Source organism: Castor canadensis, chromosome 12 (assembly GCF_047511655.1).
Source record: "Castor canadensis chromosome 12, mCasCan1.hap1v2, whole genome shotgun sequence".
Taxonomy (NCBI): Eukaryota; Metazoa; Chordata; class Mammalia; order Rodentia; family Castoridae; genus Castor; species Castor canadensis.
In genome coordinates, this window is record NC_133397.1 from 83,691,397 (window position 1) to 83,707,891 (window position 16,495).

General features: G+C 41.8%; 1 protein-coding gene across 1 annotated transcript in view; it reads left to right on the forward strand.

Annotated features, from left to right (window-relative positions):
• Window positions 1-16,495, forward strand: part of LOC141414871 (uncharacterized protein C2orf92-like) — a 42,840-nt gene that overhangs the window by 13,523 nt on the left and 12,822 nt on the right. Inside the window, exons 2-7 of the mRNA XM_074050290.1 lie at window positions 1,525-1,587; window positions 5,560-5,643; window positions 8,289-8,390; window positions 9,256-9,327; window positions 11,705-11,743; window positions 14,844-14,954. Coding sequence (XP_073906391.1) covers window positions 9,306-9,327; window positions 11,705-11,743; window positions 14,844-14,954 — 172 coding nt within the window. The 5' untranslated portion in view covers window positions 1,525-1,587; window positions 5,560-5,643; window positions 8,289-8,390; window positions 9,256-9,305. The remainder of the gene's footprint in view (window positions 1-1,524; window positions 1,588-5,559; window positions 5,644-8,288; window positions 8,391-9,255; window positions 9,328-11,704; window positions 11,744-14,843; window positions 14,955-16,495) is intronic.

Below are 16,495 nucleotides of genomic sequence, written 5' to 3' on the forward strand. Positions count from 1 at the left end.
TCTCAGTACCACCAAAACAAGTTTTTCCTTACCTTCTAACTTACTCAAAATCCAGAGATCCACCAAAATTTAGCATACCTACATGTTATAAAAATTTCAAGCATATGTAAAGTTAGAAAGACTAGTTTAAAGGACTGCCATGTGCAAATCATGCCAATCTCATCTATCTCTCATGCACACATGCTAACACATAGAATATTTTAATAACAGCTTCATGGAGATACAATCCAGTTACAACAAATTCACGTTTTTTTGAGTATCACCTGAATCCGTAAGTTTGAGAATGCCATGGACTACCTAGAAAGACCTTATCTTAAAAAAACCACTTTTATTTATGTATTTTTTGTGGAAAAGGGTCTTTCTATGTAGACCCTGCTGGCCTCAAATTTGCATCCCCTTGCCTGGGCCTCTTGAATGCTGGAATTATAGATGAACATCACAACACCCAGTAAAAATTTACCCTTCTAAAAGGTGTAATTGTGTGGTGTTTAGCATATTCTCACAGTGGGATTCACCACTCTTTAATTTTAGAACATTTTCATCACTCCAACATGTAACTTCATACTCACTAATTCTTTCTTTTTACTGTCCTTTCCCCCAGCCCTTGTTCACCCCCAGGTTACTCTTTGCTCTATGCAATGTCTATTCTAGAGGTTCATGTAAGTGGAATCATGTAACAGGTGTGGTTTGGTGACTAATGTCTCCCTTAACATATTTTCCAGGTTCATCCACGTAGCATGGGTCACTGCTTTCCATATTATGATGGAGCAATATTCCATTGTGTGGATATGCTACATTTGTTGATCTGTTTATTAATTGATGGGAATTTTGGTATTGTGAATATCACTGTTTTGAGCAAAGCATTTCTACGTGAACATTAGGATGCTCCATTTTGGGGGTCTTGCTATTAACTAAACTGATTGACCACATTAAGGATATTCTCTCAATCTGTAAGGAAAGTCAGAGTTGTGGACACAAACTCTGTAGTGCAGAAATCGAGTATTATTTACCAAAAATTACACATCCCAAAGTCACAATACAAAACTGTCACCTGCCATGGATTTCAGGAGATGTATACGAAAACAGTGAAAGAAGGCCATTGGTGCCACACAGCTCAGGGGCTGCATCCTCTGAAGGGGTGTGCTGTCAGAAGGATAGCAAGAAAAGGGGAGAAAGTGACTACTTTTGTCAGGACACTTAAAAATCCAGATGTTTTCTGTAATCTGTTCCTTCTTGGGTTTACTGGTGATTTACACCAAACAAGCTGGGTGTAGTGACTCAGAACTGTAATCCCAGCACTCGAGGCTGACACAGGAGTACTGAGAGTTCAAGGTCAGCCTGGGCTACACAGAGAAACCGCAAAAGACAAAACAAACAAACAAAAATCATAGACAGGACTCAAAATGTCCCCAGTTTCAGGCCTCCACTGGAGTCTTCGAACATATCCCCATTATTATGGGTAATGACCATACATCTGGATCCAGTGAAAGATTTAATCACAGCTAGGGCTTATTTTCTCCATAGGTTCAAATTATGAATTTTCATCAAATGCAGATAATGTAGATGAAGAATTCCTTAAAATATTTGGTAAGTCTCCTTCTCCTGTGACACTTTTGGACTGTATTTAAAGTCCTGTGCTTGTCCTTGGTTGTATCCAGGTCACCTGTCTCTGCTGCTTTGGGGGGAAGGCAAGTACTTTTTCCTTTCTTCCTTCCTTCCTTCCTTCCTTCCTTCCTTCCTTCCTTCCTTCCTTCCTTCCTTCCTTCCTTCCCTCCCTCCCTCCCTCCCTCCCCCCCCTCCCTCCCTCCCTCCCTCCCTCCCTCCCCCCCTCCCTCCCTCCCTCCCCCCCCTCCCTCCCTCCCTCCCCCCCTCCCTCCCTCCCTCCCTCCCTCCCTCCCTCCCTCCCTCCCTCCCTCCCTCCCTCCCTCCCTTCCTTCCTTCCTTCCTTCCCTTCCTTCCTTCCTACCTTTTCATTCATGGTACTGGGGTTTTACTCAGGGCCTACAACTTGAGCCAGTCTACCAGCCCTTCGTTTGTGATAGATTTTTCAAGATAGGGTCTTGCAAACTATTTGCCTGGGCTGTATGCCAACAGTGATTCTCCTAACCTCTGCCCCTGAGTAGCTAGGATTATGGGCATGAGCCAACACCACCTGGTGAGAAGGCACACACTTTGCATTGCAGCTAGAATCAATTCTTATAATTGTCAGAGTCTCAAAAAATTAGGCAGAACTGGGAAGAAAAACACTTGGAAAGAGCCCTGTTCCTCAAAAGGTTTTGGGTAGTGGAGGCACAGTCCCATCCTGTTTGGGTTTGTCAGGTACTGTGCACTTGCAATATTATGCAATTGTCAGGGTCCTTCTTTCTTTGGTCCTTCTCTGATGTCATGGGGTGGGCTATTAGCCCCAGAAGGCTGCTTCCTGGCGTCCTGATTATAATCCGCTGGCCCAGCATGGCTGCTGAGAGTCTGCGAGCACTAGAGTGTTTTTAATAGAATTATAAAGTCACCCAGCATCTGTGCGAAGGGGCTCCTGGCAGTCTCAATAGATTCTCTGTGCACCTGGATCCAGCTTTAGCTCTCTCTGACAGGGCCCAATTCCTCTTGAAGTCTGCCTTACCACTGACCTTTGTTCTGGAAGCAAGGGCCCAGCTGGAATTTTCTTTCCTCTCTACCTGGCCCTGGCTTTGCTGCTCTTGTGTTAGTGTGTCAGGCTGGTCATGTCTGGGTACACCTGTGCCTGTCACTTGTATCTGCATGGCTAAGAGATGCAGAACAGACACCAGGTCTCCTTCCTTGCTGAACCTCCAGCACTTTCTACAGTTCCTGTTCAGCGTGGGCTCAGAAAGATCCTGCTCTGAGAAAGATACACAGCTGTCCCTTCTATCCCATTCTACATGGCACTATGAACTTTAGGGACTGGAGGCTGGGTCTCTGTAGAGTGGACAGGATCATCTCAGTGTAGGAAGTCCACATGTTCCCAAAGTCACTGCCCAGTAAGAATGCATTTGATGCAATTACTGGAAAGTCTGACCTAACAGCGGTTAAAGACAGGACAATTTGTTTTCCTTCTACTGTAAACACCCTTGGTGCAGTAACTGAGGTTAGGGTGAGTTTGTGTGAGATCATCAAGCAGTTTCTGGTGCTTGAGAGTCTTGGTTGCAAGATGGCTGCATTTATGGCAAGAGGAAAAAGAGATGGGGAAGTTCAGCCTCAGCACCTTTTTATTTTCTACTTTCTATCCTGAGAAACATCACTTTACTTGGATCCCTGAAGTTTTCTGAGCACCTGTGTGGTGTTGCATGGCCCTGCCCTGGCTAGGGGTGGTGGTAAAGGAAGCATATGTCTGAGTTCTTCAGCCATAACAGCGCAGAAGGAGCTGGATCCCATGGGATGAAATGTACAATCTGTGGTGGATACCTCCTTTTTCTATCATATGATAGGGACATCTTTTCTTAACTTTGTATCATATGTCTTTTTTCTTCATAAAACCTATAAATCATGTGTGCAAGGCTCCAATGAGCAGAAACTAGTGAGTTCACTAGCTGATGTGGGAGTTCTTCTTTAAGAAAGGTGTTGATGAGGCATGTTGCTTTCAACATTAGCCTCATGCTGGGTTAAATGCCTTACACACATTGCTTTGCTCAGTTTGCACCAAAGTCCTGTGAGTTAAATGATAGCCTCCTTATCCTACTGTTGGGTGAACCAAAGAGCAAAGAGTTGAAGTCACTCTTCCAATACCATATTCCAACAAGCAGCAACATTAGGATTTGATCTAGGACTCTCTGCCACAACAGTACGGCTCTCATTGTAGAAGGATTACTAGGAGAAGCACTAAGGTCTTAAAGGTAGAAATGAGGTGCATCCTGTTAATTCATAGGGCAGCTTAGGGATGATCTCAGGGCTGGGTCAGAATGACAGCATGTATGAGAGGGAAAACGATGGCGGGCATATCTTCGGCAGAGTTATAGCCATGTATATTTCATAGACAGTACTAACTGTGCATTTTGTCCAGTGCAATCACCGTTTTCAGAAATGATTTATGTACCTCTAGTTTCCTTTGCCAAATGAGGGCATTTCAGACCATAGCATCCTTTAGCAAGTTCATCACATTCATTCATGTTTTGAGAGACCTCTTTAGGTACTCACAGAGTAAAGCACGTCAGTCCTGTGTTGCGGTGTTAACATCCTTTGTTTGCTTTCCTGGAGATGAAATTGAAATGCAGGTGTTGCGCGGTGAGTACTACCCAGTACTGAAATATGAAGGGAAAACATCACCTCAGCTGATGACAGAGGGAGATGCGGATGGAGGCAAGTATCTGTGGTTGTTGCTCAAAGTGCCCATTTTTCTATAGGGCTGTGTGCTGTGTCAAGTGTAGGATGCTATAATTTTATCATTCTGGAAGCCTGTGACTGGTAGGCAGAACCAAACTGAGATGTAAAGTAAAGGATTGTCTAAAATACTTCTTCTAACAGTCCACCAACTATGGAGTCAGGTGACCTTTCCTGTGTTATGGGGTAATCCCTGATAGGCATGGTTAGACTGATTCTGCTTTGTGGATGCTGTTCAGAGACAGAAACCTGACTTGGAAGTGGGGCTCCACTGTTCCTTCCAAGGAACATTCCACACAAAGTGTAATAACTTCCCTTTCTTGACTGCTTTCAAGTTTACTGTGTACAAGTGCCCCATTTACTTCCTGGGAGAGCATTGCCTTTCCACATACTTCCCACCACGGACACCCCTGCCTCAGCCCTAGTAAAATATTTGCCCAGGGCACCACAGCTGATTTCTCCTTTAGCTTATGGTCGACTGCCAAAGCTACAGATTCCAACAGAATACTTGTGAAAAAAAAAGAAGAAAAACAAATCAAAAGAAAAAAATCATGCACATCAGCCTCATATTACTAACAAATAACAGAGAAATTGTTTCCTTTAAGAAGAAATTTGAAAATAAATCCTTCTTTACCAGGATATGCCATGTGTGTTGCATTGAAATCCTAAGACTATTAGTGAAGCAATTTTATAACTCATGACCAATGTGTTTCATAAGCTACTGGATTAAGGAAAACTGTAAATATTTTCCTGTATGACCTTGCCAGCTTACTCTGCACCAGGTTGAAATAAACGCTCTTGCATGACTCAATATAATGAGCACATTTTTAGCAAAGTACTTTGCAGAGTCAAGTGTATCTATTCCTAGTAATCAACAATGTCTCAGTAGTAGAGAACAGTGTGTTTGTCATTCTTTGGATGAAAGCAGTCATACCTCGGGTCATTTAGCATGCACCATATAGGACTCTCTACCTACTCTCTACTCTTGTAGAGTTAAAGCTGCTGTGTGCAGAAATTTCTCACTTGCTTGTCAGGAAACCATGTAAAAATGAGTTTTGTGTTGGCACTGAGGTCCTTGTAGACACTTCATAGGTGCTTTGAGACACTGAGAATAGGTGGCTGCAGTCCAATGCTCATCTCAAAATACCTTGCAGAAGAATATGACTTTAAAAAGCATACATGCAGATTCCACGAAAGATTTAATCACAGCTAGGGTTTATCTTTCCATAGGTCATCTCCATCCCAAGACTTCATACAATTCTGACTTTGAGTCAGACTTAAATGAGCATGAAGAACATTTGGCTAAAATATTCGGTAAGTTACCTTCTCATTTGAAACCATCAGGATTATTAGAAGAGTCCCCTGCTTGCCATTGGTTGTCTCCCATATCACTGTTTTTCCTGCTTTGAGGGAATATAAGCAGTTTGCTTTTTGGGTAGAATCAGTTTTTTTAAGTCAAAATCCTGAGTAATAAAGCAAAACATACAAGATAAACACTTGGAAGGAATCATTCTCCTTGAAGTGGGAGCCATGCAGCAGCAGCAGGGCCAACTTCTGGGAGCAGGAGAATCCAATTGGGGATGGTTATAGAGACATTCCACCCTGTCCAAAGTAATCAGATCTTGTGTGTGTGTGTGTGTGTGTGTGTGTGTGTGTGTGTGTGTGAATTTTTGAATTGATAATTTTTGAAGTCCTCCAGAGATTCTCAGCACAGTGATCTAATCCAAGACATCCATTTAGCATTTGAGAAAAACTAGGGTCCAGATGGAGGATGGAAGGTTAGTGAATATCCAGGAATCTGTCCCTTTACTAAAACAATAATAGAATTGACAACAACTATCATAAGTTGCCATTTAGGAACACTGGGGTGTTGTCTCTCAAACTGGCAGTGCCCAAGGTGAGCTTGGTAAAAAGGCTCATAGATTTGGGAGAATTTCAGCATTCTATGTAGTGCCTCCCATTTTACATCCCCAAGCTCTGTGGCAGGCAACTTTGTAGATAGCCGTCCACATTCCTGTGAGGCTTCCTGGTGTCAGGGTCAGCAATAAGGACCTTGTCCTCCAAAACTCAGGGTGTGATTACTGCTTTAGATCATGGAAGGGCTGGTACACATCCTAGCCAATGTTTTATGCTCCCCACAACCCTGTCGAGGGGGTTTAAGGAAGGAGGCATTTCATCCTCCATTTTGGAGATGCTCAAGAGAACTTTTATTGGCCCACTGGCTCACTTCAGAGTTAACAATCTAAGAACAACACTCACACACAATAAGGAACACACACATCGCAACAATACTTGGGCAAAATCCACAAATGGACAGTCCAGGGTTTAAAAAGTAAAACTCAGCAGTCCCTGAGAAGTGAGTAGATTATATATCATGAGTTACCAAAATGTAATACTCAGAATGTCTGTCTTGAAGTTAAAACTACACAAGTTAAAAGAATCAGAAAAGGATGGTTCACTGATAAGAAAAAAATGATTTGATAGAACCCATCCCTGATGATGCCTGGGCATTGAAATTATTAGTCAAGAGATGTTTAATCAACTGTCTTTAGTATGTTGAATGAGTAAGGAAGCCATGGACAAAGAAGTGAAGGAAACTAGGAAAGCAATATTTGGACAAAATAAAACTATCCAGAAAGAAAAATTATGAAAAGGAGACATTTACAAGTTCAAGAGCTGAAAAGTACTAAAACTGAAAGGACATCTCTCTAGAGGGGTCCAACTGTAGGTTATCTAATCTGAGGAGCAAGAAGGTAAATAATGAAAACAAACAGAACTCGAGGGACTTAAGGGACACCACCAAGCATACCAAGAAACAAAGTGTGAGAAACTCAGAAGAAGAGAAAGAGGCAGAGAAAATGTTTGAAGAAATAATGGCCCCACACTCCCCAAATGTGATGAAAGACCTTAATAGACACAAGAAGAACAGATGAATTAATTTGATAGGTGGAAACCCTAGAGACATCACAAAAGTTGTTAGAGTAAACAAATTCAGCAAAGTAGGAGGATACATATGCATCACAGAAAACTCCTTGTTTTTTTACATTGACAATGGACAATCTGAGAAGAAAGTTACAATAATTTCATTTAAATTGGCATAAAAAGTAAAGCAAGGAAGGAAAACCCTTATTCCCTTGTAACTACCAAGCCTTGATGAAGTAAAGAAGTCATTAGGGAAATGTAAAATATCCACTGCTCACCCATTACAATCATTATAATTATTAAAAGAAAAGAAAATCCAGGTTCCAGGGACTTACACCTGTAATCCTAGCTACTTGGGGTATTGAGATCAGAAGGATCGCATTTCCTGGTCAGCAAAGTCTAAAATGTTTATGACACTCCACATCTCAATGGAAAAAACCTAGGTGTGGTAGCTTTCACTGGGATCCTAGTGATACCAGGAAGCTTAAATAGGAGGATTGAGATCCAGGCCCAGCTGGTCAAAAAGCAAGACCCTATCTCCAAGACAGATCCAAAAGATAAATGTTTATGTAAACAAAGCATAGTCACATGATATGCATTTCAGAATATAGAACCCTAATGTGTTAGTAACAGTTTTAAAACAGAAAACCTTTTGACATATGTTTTGCTTTATTTCTACCCCACAATTTTCACTTACTTTTATAGTTCATCATGGGAAGGTCTTATAGGGAAAAGACACTAGGAATGGGAAGTAAAATTATGGCACTGTAGCACTAAATATAATGAAACCTGGGACAGAGTTCCAGCCACGTTTCTCAGGTAGACAGTGTTAACTGCACAGGATACCCAGTCCTATTACAGTTTTCAGAAATGAGTTAGGAAGCTGGAATTTCCCTTAGCACGACGGGGCATTTCAGAGCATACCATTCCTTTTCCCTGAACTTGTCACATTTATTGACATATTTAGAGACCTCTTTAGGTACTCAAAATATCTAAGTCTTCTGTTGTGATATTAACCCACCTTTGCTTCCCTGAAGACAAGATTGTATTAGAGGTGTTTCTTGCTGAGACGTATGGTAAACTGAAATACAAAGGAGGAGCACCAGAGCAGCAGATTACACAGACAGATGCAGATGAAGGCAAGTATATGTAATTTAACATATGTACATATTTCTGTAGGCCTGTGATTTGGTCATGTGCAGATGTATCATTTTAGCACTGTGGAAAGCAGCAACTGGTGAGCAGTACCAATTTGAGATCATCTATAATCCTTTGGATAACTTTCCACTCACTATGGATTCTCTGGTCTAAAATGTGACTATCCATGTGTTTTGGGGTGATCCCTGCTGGGCAGGGTCAGGTAGGCTCGGCCATTCTTGAAGCAATTCGGAAGACAGGAACCTGATTTGAAAGTGGGGCTGAAAGTTTTCAAACTGATTTGAAAGTTCCTGGTGTCAGAAAGCTAGCAAGCATAATAACTTTCCACTCAATACACTTTATACTCTCCCATGGGCATGAAGAGGTTTGCAGGAGACATGTGGTCATTAACACCTCATTCAGTGTGTGATGAGAACAAATGGGACTTGTCACTCCATAGAAATCGAAAAAGTGAAGAACATGCTCTTCCTCCAAAGCAGCTCCATGTTGTTGATGAAGCGTAGGGAACTAAGACAGGTATGTGATCACATGTATTAAAGATGGAATTCTGTATCCGCCAACTGCCACATGTGGTAAAAGTGACCTTGGCATCAGGGGGCTGAGCCTGTGTTGGTAGGATGCACATAGCTGTGTGATCCGGTTCCCAAGGGTCTTTTCCCCTCTCAACTGGCTGGGTTCCTCTGCAATCAGCATTCAGGTGACATCTCTCTCCACATTCACTTATTCCCTTTCAAACACATTTCTGCATACAACCATTCAACTTACAAATGTAAAATGAAGCATTGGCCCACAATTCTCATAAGTGGCACTGAAGAAAATCTCTTTCTTCCATGTGTTTTATCAAAGGATTCAGTTTTGTATGGAATTCTGCAGAACACGAATACTTTTTGGATGCAATGAACAGAATTCTTCAGAACAGTAAGTGACAATGGATAGAACTGGGGTTGGGGTGGATTCATAATTCCTCTTGTCTGAGTTCAGAACCAAGTATGTGACTGTGCCACAGCTCTGGTAGATGGAGTCATACTCTCCAATAGAAAAATTGGTTGGGTACTGTGGTTGCTTCACCCCACGGAGTGTGTGCAATCCCTGGTCATTTTGAAGACTCTGCGATACTCTGTGACCATCTCCTTATATGAAATGTGCAGTGCAGAATGTCTTTTCTTGGTAGCCACACAGACGCCAAGCAGGAGAGGGAGAGTGGCACAGCAGCCAGTCCTCCTCCCACATGTTCCATCTCTTCTGGAGATGGTGGGGCTTGTGAAGGGGCCAAGCACATTCCTGAGGCCACAGGAATGCTGTCCATCCCCTGAGGAGCATGGACAGGTGCTTCTGTCATCCAGTGACCAAATTACTCATCTTATTATGGTGGAGGGAGATTGGCCCTGAAGACAGAATAAGCAAGTATTCTAGGAGTCCCAGGAAGCATTTCACCCTTTGAAAAACTCAAAAATAATATTGTCTGAGGTGGGAGCTATGTGGTCTTTCCTGGGTAAAAGTGAATGGGAAAAGTTGTTTCGTGGCCCACCTGCATGAGTATTGGGTGGAGGCTGGGGAATGGGAAGAGCTTATTAAAAATCCTTATTCCTGGAACCCAGGAAGAATCTGTCAAAGTGGATCCCAGGAGTCTTCTTTTCACGTACTCCCTCACTGTCTTTTCTGTAGTCTCCCAGGGACCAGTCTCTTGCATTTGCACATACTGACTTAGATGATTTTGAGGATCAATTTAATCACAGAATACTTGTTAAAATGACTTTTTGCCAATACCCCTCATTTATTTCATCCTGTAATTGAATATATTGAATATAGTTTTGTTTCTCTTTGGTACGGGGTCTTACCCTGGATGTCCTGAGGGGATGATTGTGTACTGAGGACCATACACCACGTAGATTCCTATTTTTCCCTTGGTGCCTGTGGTTTGGGTGTCATACCCAAGAAATTATCACCAAATTCAATGTCATGAAGCTTTTTCCCTATGAATTTTAGGCATTCTGGATTACTGCATTTTTCTGTGATGTAGCTACTGAGCTGTTTTTTTTTTCTGCATGTAGGTTTTCGATACAAACTGTAGTATGGATAAAACTGGGGTTGGGTGGATAGTATCAACTTGTCTAACTTCATAAAATGCTGTTTTTTTTTCTTTGTACAACATTATGTTTCTAATGCAATAGTCACTTTGGCACAGCTTGTTGAATCATCTCAACCTAGGAATGGGGATGTCTTCAAGTATACTTCTGGTACCTTAGTCAGTAGGTTTGCAGTATATCATGTGTAAGGAGACATGCTTTTAGTTGTGTACAAATTATTGTGTTTCTCACTGATTTATGCATCATGTTTAATTGCCCTGCTAATCTCCAGGACAATCTTGAGTAGTAGCAGAGATATAGATGCATCCTGTCTTGTGCCTCTATCTAAGGAAATGACTCTAGTGTTTCCTAAGATAGTTTGTGTAGGAAATGAATGAAAAAGAGCTTTTCTATCTATGTCTCTACCCACCTGTCTATCTGTTCATCCATACATATACATACATACATACATAAGGACATATTATAATTTATCTCTCAATTACTTTGTTTATTTCTGAAATCTGGAATGGCTCTTAAATTTTGTCAAAGATCCTTTCAGTATCAATGGGTAGTGACTTTATCTTAAATCTGTTATTATTGTGTATGATATTAATTAATGTTGAAGCAACCTTACATTCATAGAACAAATCCCACTTGGTCACAGTAATGTTTGGTGACTGTAGTCACTGGTTAGGAGTAGACTGCTGTTTGCTGTGTATATGTGGACCGAGCTGTGATTTGTAACTTAAGTGTTGACACATATGATAAGTTGTTACTCCTCTTTTTTCTATTTTTCAGACATGGTATTATGATATAGCTCAGGCTGGTCTTAAAATTGAAACCCTCCCAACTAAGCCTCCCAAAAGCTGGGTTTACAGGTTTGTGCCACCATGCCTGACCCGTTTGTATTTTTTTACTGTAATTAAGCACACGTAACAAAATTTACCACCTTATCCGTCTTGAATAGAGTGATCTGTGTTATCAAATATATTTATCATTTTGTGCTGTTCCCACTGTAATCTGTCTCCATACTCTTTTCATTTTATGAAACAGAAATTCTGTACTCATTAAACAGTAGCCCTCCATTGCCTCCTTCTTGTCCTCTTGGAAACCACCCTTTGACTTTTGTGTCTTTTCTGCCTGGTTTATTTCACTTAGCAAAATGTCCTGGATATTCATCTATGGAGCATGTATGAGAATTTCCTTATTTTTCTTTTTTTTTTTTGTAGACTGGAATTTGTGCTCAGGACTTCACTCTGGCAAAGCAGGTACTTGGAAAGCAGGTGCTCTAGTCCATTTTGCTTTGTTTATTTTGGAGATAGAATCCCATAACTTTTTGCCTGGGCTGGCCTCGAGCCATGATACTCCCAATCTCAGCTTCCCAGATAGCTAGGACTATAGGTAGGAGTCACCTGGCTTTTTTTTTTAAAGCTGAATAGCATATACCAAATATATATATATACCAGATTTTGTTTATACATTCATCTATTTTGGTGACTTGGGCTGCTCCCATACTTTATCTGTGTAGCCCAGTCTGGCCTCAAATTCTTGATCCTTATTGTTCCTCCTTCTTTAGTGCTGTGGTTATAGGTATGTGCCACCACAGCTAGGAAAAAATTAAGATTTTTATGGAGTCCAGTTTATGTGTTTTTTCTTTTGTTGCCTGTCTTTGTTTTTATAGCCAATATCCTTTGCATCATATCCATGAACGTTTTGCCCCATTTATTATTCTAAGAGTTTTATAATTTTAGCTCTTACTCTTACATATAGGTCTTGATCCTTTTTTCTTCCTGGAGATTGAATTCAGGGCCTCACCCATGCTAGTCAAAGTCTACCATTAAACTACAACTCCCGTGTTTTGATTCATTTTGAGTTAAATGTTGTATATAGTGTTACATCAAGGTCCATATTTGTTCATTTTCATGTGGATATCCAGTTTTCTCAGCCCCATTTGGTGCTCTATGTGTAGTGTTCATTCCTGCAAGTGTTAGGTGTTGCCCATCCAGGAGTGTTCATACAGTGCCAGTGCTTCTCAGTCCCTAAAAATGTCCCTTAGCTCCTGCATAATATTATGGTTTTGCTAATTGCTTGCCCACCTTCTAAGTACAAATCAGCTTATCTTCTATCTTCCTAGACCAGAAGGACTAGGATGTGTAATGATGAAATTAAACTAGGTTTGAGGTCAATTTCATATTTTTATAAAGAAAGAATCACATTATAAGTTAGTTATCACATTTGTCTTGATATAATCTGTGATATTTGGTTTCTAGGACCTTTCAAATTAGAAAAATGTTGGGGTGGTGGTTTGGCTCAAGTGGTTGCATGCCTGCCTAGTTAAGACTTCTCCTTCCCTCTCTTCTCTCTCCCTCTTCTCTCTCTCTTTTTCTTTCTCTTTCACCCCTCTCTCACTTTGGTGTGGGAGTTTGAGCTCAGAGCTTCATGCTTGCTGGAGAGGCGTTCTACAGCCTGAGTCATCACTCTTCCCATTTTTGCTCTGATTTTTTTGGAGATAGGCTGTTGCTTTTTGCCACACCAACCTGAATTGTGTTCCTTCTATTTTAGGCTTCCCCTGTTATCTGGGATGACAGGTACATGACACAGTTACTAGCTTTTTCCTGTCAAGATGGGGTTCAGAAAGTTTTTCCCCAAGCTGGCCAGGAACTGCTATGCTCCCCCTCACTGGAATGGCAGGCATCACCACCATGCCTAGCTTTTGGTTCAGATGGGATTTTTCAACCTTTTTTCTGGGGTTGACCTTGAACTTTGTTCCTCCTATTCCCAGCCTCCAGGATTACAGACATGAGCCACGAGTGTCTGGCTTGGGAGTTTTCTGTATTTTCTAGGCCAAATTAAAGGAGGAACAAATTCCTCTCTTTTTCCTGGAATAATCAGAGCTTAATGACAGTCTAGTCACATTTGAGTGACTTTTCATGTCTTAGTGAAATTGGCCAAAGAGGAGTAATGAAACTTGCCCCATCCTGCCCAGCCAGGTCTTGGAGGTCTCCCTCCTAGGGCCTCAGGCTCCAGCCTGGCTTAACGTCTTCTGGGGCTATTAGATACATTATTTCTCAGTCTCCACCATGCCTGTTGTGATAACTCTTCTTTCCCTCTGCTACCTGGTTCAAATAGATCTTTGCAGAGCTCCTACACTGCATCAACTCTCATCCTTTTCCCAGTGCCATTACTTCCTTTGTCAAAAACTGTTCTGCTTCCCAGTTCTCCAAGCCAAAGTCACTCAGGTCCTTTTCCACATCTCCTATGCAAATGAGGGAAAGATAGTCAAGAGCAGAACTAGGATGCAATCATTTCTCATATTCACCCTGTCTTTGTTCTTGTAAATCAATCTGTAGTCTCTCTACCCATAGTATTTCCTTATTGTGTCCTTGCAACTCCAGAAGCTTTTTGTGTAGAACTTTGTGGTTTAAACTACATTTTCATGAACCTTACACCATTTGTGAACAAATGTTATCTTTTGTATTTCATATAAGGAGACAGAGACTGGGGTTCAGAGATGTTCAGGGAGAGACAGCCATCCCTCAGTAGATCCTCTAATGTGTCATCTCTGAATGGCAGCCCTTTTTTTAAACTGTGTTGTGACTAGAATTCAGGGTCTCATGTTTGTTAGGCAAGTGATCTGTCACTTGAATCATGCCACCAGCCCCGGTGGGATCTGTTGGGAACAGAGAGGCTTGCACATTCTCAAGCCTACCTAAATGCACCTAGACCTCCTAAGTCAGAAATTCTGAAGTGGGCCCAGCAATCCGGGCTGTAACAAGTCTTCCCTGTCATCCTGAAGCATTTCCCTCCGAGAACCACTGACCTCAGTCATGTGTGGCTTAGACACCCAGGAATTTGTTAAATTGACATAATGGAACAAAACCTGATATACTTCCATACATTTAGACTCTTCTCCAAAATCCTTGTTTTTCTCTTATCATGAAAACACCATTCCTCATTGGCCAATGGTAATTTGTAAATGAGCACATGTTACCTTTCTGTAACTTTAATAAAATACTTGTGATAACCATCTTACTAAGAGAAAAAGTCTTGTTTGGCCCACAATTTCTCGAGGTTCTAGTTTGGGATTAATTGGTCCTATTGTTTTGGGCCTGTGTTGGGCAGCAGGTTTTGTGGTAGAGTGAAAGTGCTAACTTCATGCCTTGGAAGCAAAGGAGAAAAGAGGGGCCCGAGTCCTCTTCTAGGGCATGCCCCTAATGATGTACAGCTCTGCCATTAGGCTCCATACCTTAAAGGTACTCAGTATAACTTCCAATAGCACCAGCATGGAGACCAATCCTTTAACACATTGGCCTTTGGGGACATTCAAGAGCCAAACTATAGCAGTGTGTTTCTCCTTTGTCTTTATAGATGACATTTCGGAGGAGAAGTGGGTTAAAGAAGCGTCTGTTTTCAACAGGAATTTAAGACAACAATTGACTGCTAAAGATAAAGAAACACCTAAAAACGCCCTTAATCCAGGTAACAATCCTATGGTACAAACCCAGTAAGATCTTCAAGTACAGATGACTCCAGAATGTCTTTTGACTTTCATGGTATTTTACCTGAATACAGGTTAGCACACCTTTAATTCTGCTGCAAAAGTATATAGTCTGAACTAAAGAATTTGACTGAAACATGCTATAGAAATTTGATCATTTTTTGTGAAGATGCTACTTTTTCCCCTTTTTTCTGTACTGAGGTTTGATCTCAGGACTTCCTCTTGAACCAAGCCTCTCCCCAGTGATGCTGCTTTTCTGCTGATGGGGTCATTCTGACCATAAGCATGAGTTCCTCCACTTCTGGGCACTGAGGCTCTCTAACAAGCAGGAGGGATTAAGTGGAAAGTGCTAACATAGTTCTGATGTGTGGCATCTCCTTCCTTATTGAACCACATGAGCTGTTCTTGTTCAGAGTGGCTAGAAACTGGCCTATGCTGGTACCAAGTCCTGTGTACCCTCCTCATCAGCGCTCTGTGTCAAAGGAATAACCGGTTGTAACTTCCTGCCTTTCAGAAATTAAATTCTGGGTTCTTCCTAGCAAGCTCTTAGAACCAATTATCTGCTGCCTCTTGACAGCAGAGATGAAGATTTTGGACATGTCCCTCATTCTCCCCATAACCCAAAAAGGCCCTCGACTAGCATTTTAGTGCCTGTGTCACCAGCTCTACTCAGCATCTCTCTACACCAAACCAGCTGATTCTTGTCATTGTCTCTGTGTCCTAGATCCCTGATACCTTCTTCTTCACTGGGTACATTACAAATAGAGTGACCTAAGCTCACGGAGTACCTGACATCACCTGGATCTGTTCTTTTGACATCTAGCTAGGGTTGTCTAAACGCCCCAGTGGTATGTTCAGTGCCATTCCAAAGCCAACCTCAGGATTTCTGTAAGAGCTTGGAACCACCTCTAGAATATGTGAGCCTCTGGTGGTCACAGTTAGGAACCAATCAAACTTAACTGTGTTAGTCAGTTTCCATGGCTGTGGCAAATACCAGAGAGAAACAGTTTAAAAAAGGAACCTTAATTTTGGCTCATGGTTTACCCAGGGTCTGTTGGCTGCCTTATCTCTTGGCCTTGGTGAGGCACAACAGCATGGTGGAGGAGTGGAGGGGAACAAAGTTCCTCCCCTCATAGCACCCGGAAGTAGAGAGCTGGAGAATGCCTGGCTGGCTTCCTCAGTTTTCCATGTTTAGTCCATCAGGCCCGCAGCCTAAGATGGTGCTGCACACTTCAGGGAAAACCTTAAACTCTCAATTTCTGTTCCCATGGTAATTGTCTCTGGAAATGTCCTCACAGACACACCTAGGGGTGGGCTTTACTTGTCTCCCAATGCAGTCAGGATTAAACTCCACATCTCTACCCATATGTAAATTATATGCACAGTGGAATTTCTTGAAACAGTTGGTGCACAGAGGAAGGAGCAGAAGAGAAGAGCTTTGGGTTTCGTACGGTTTTTTCTTTTTGATGTTGCTGGGTATTGAACCCAGATGCTATTGCATGTTAGGCATGTGTTCTAACAC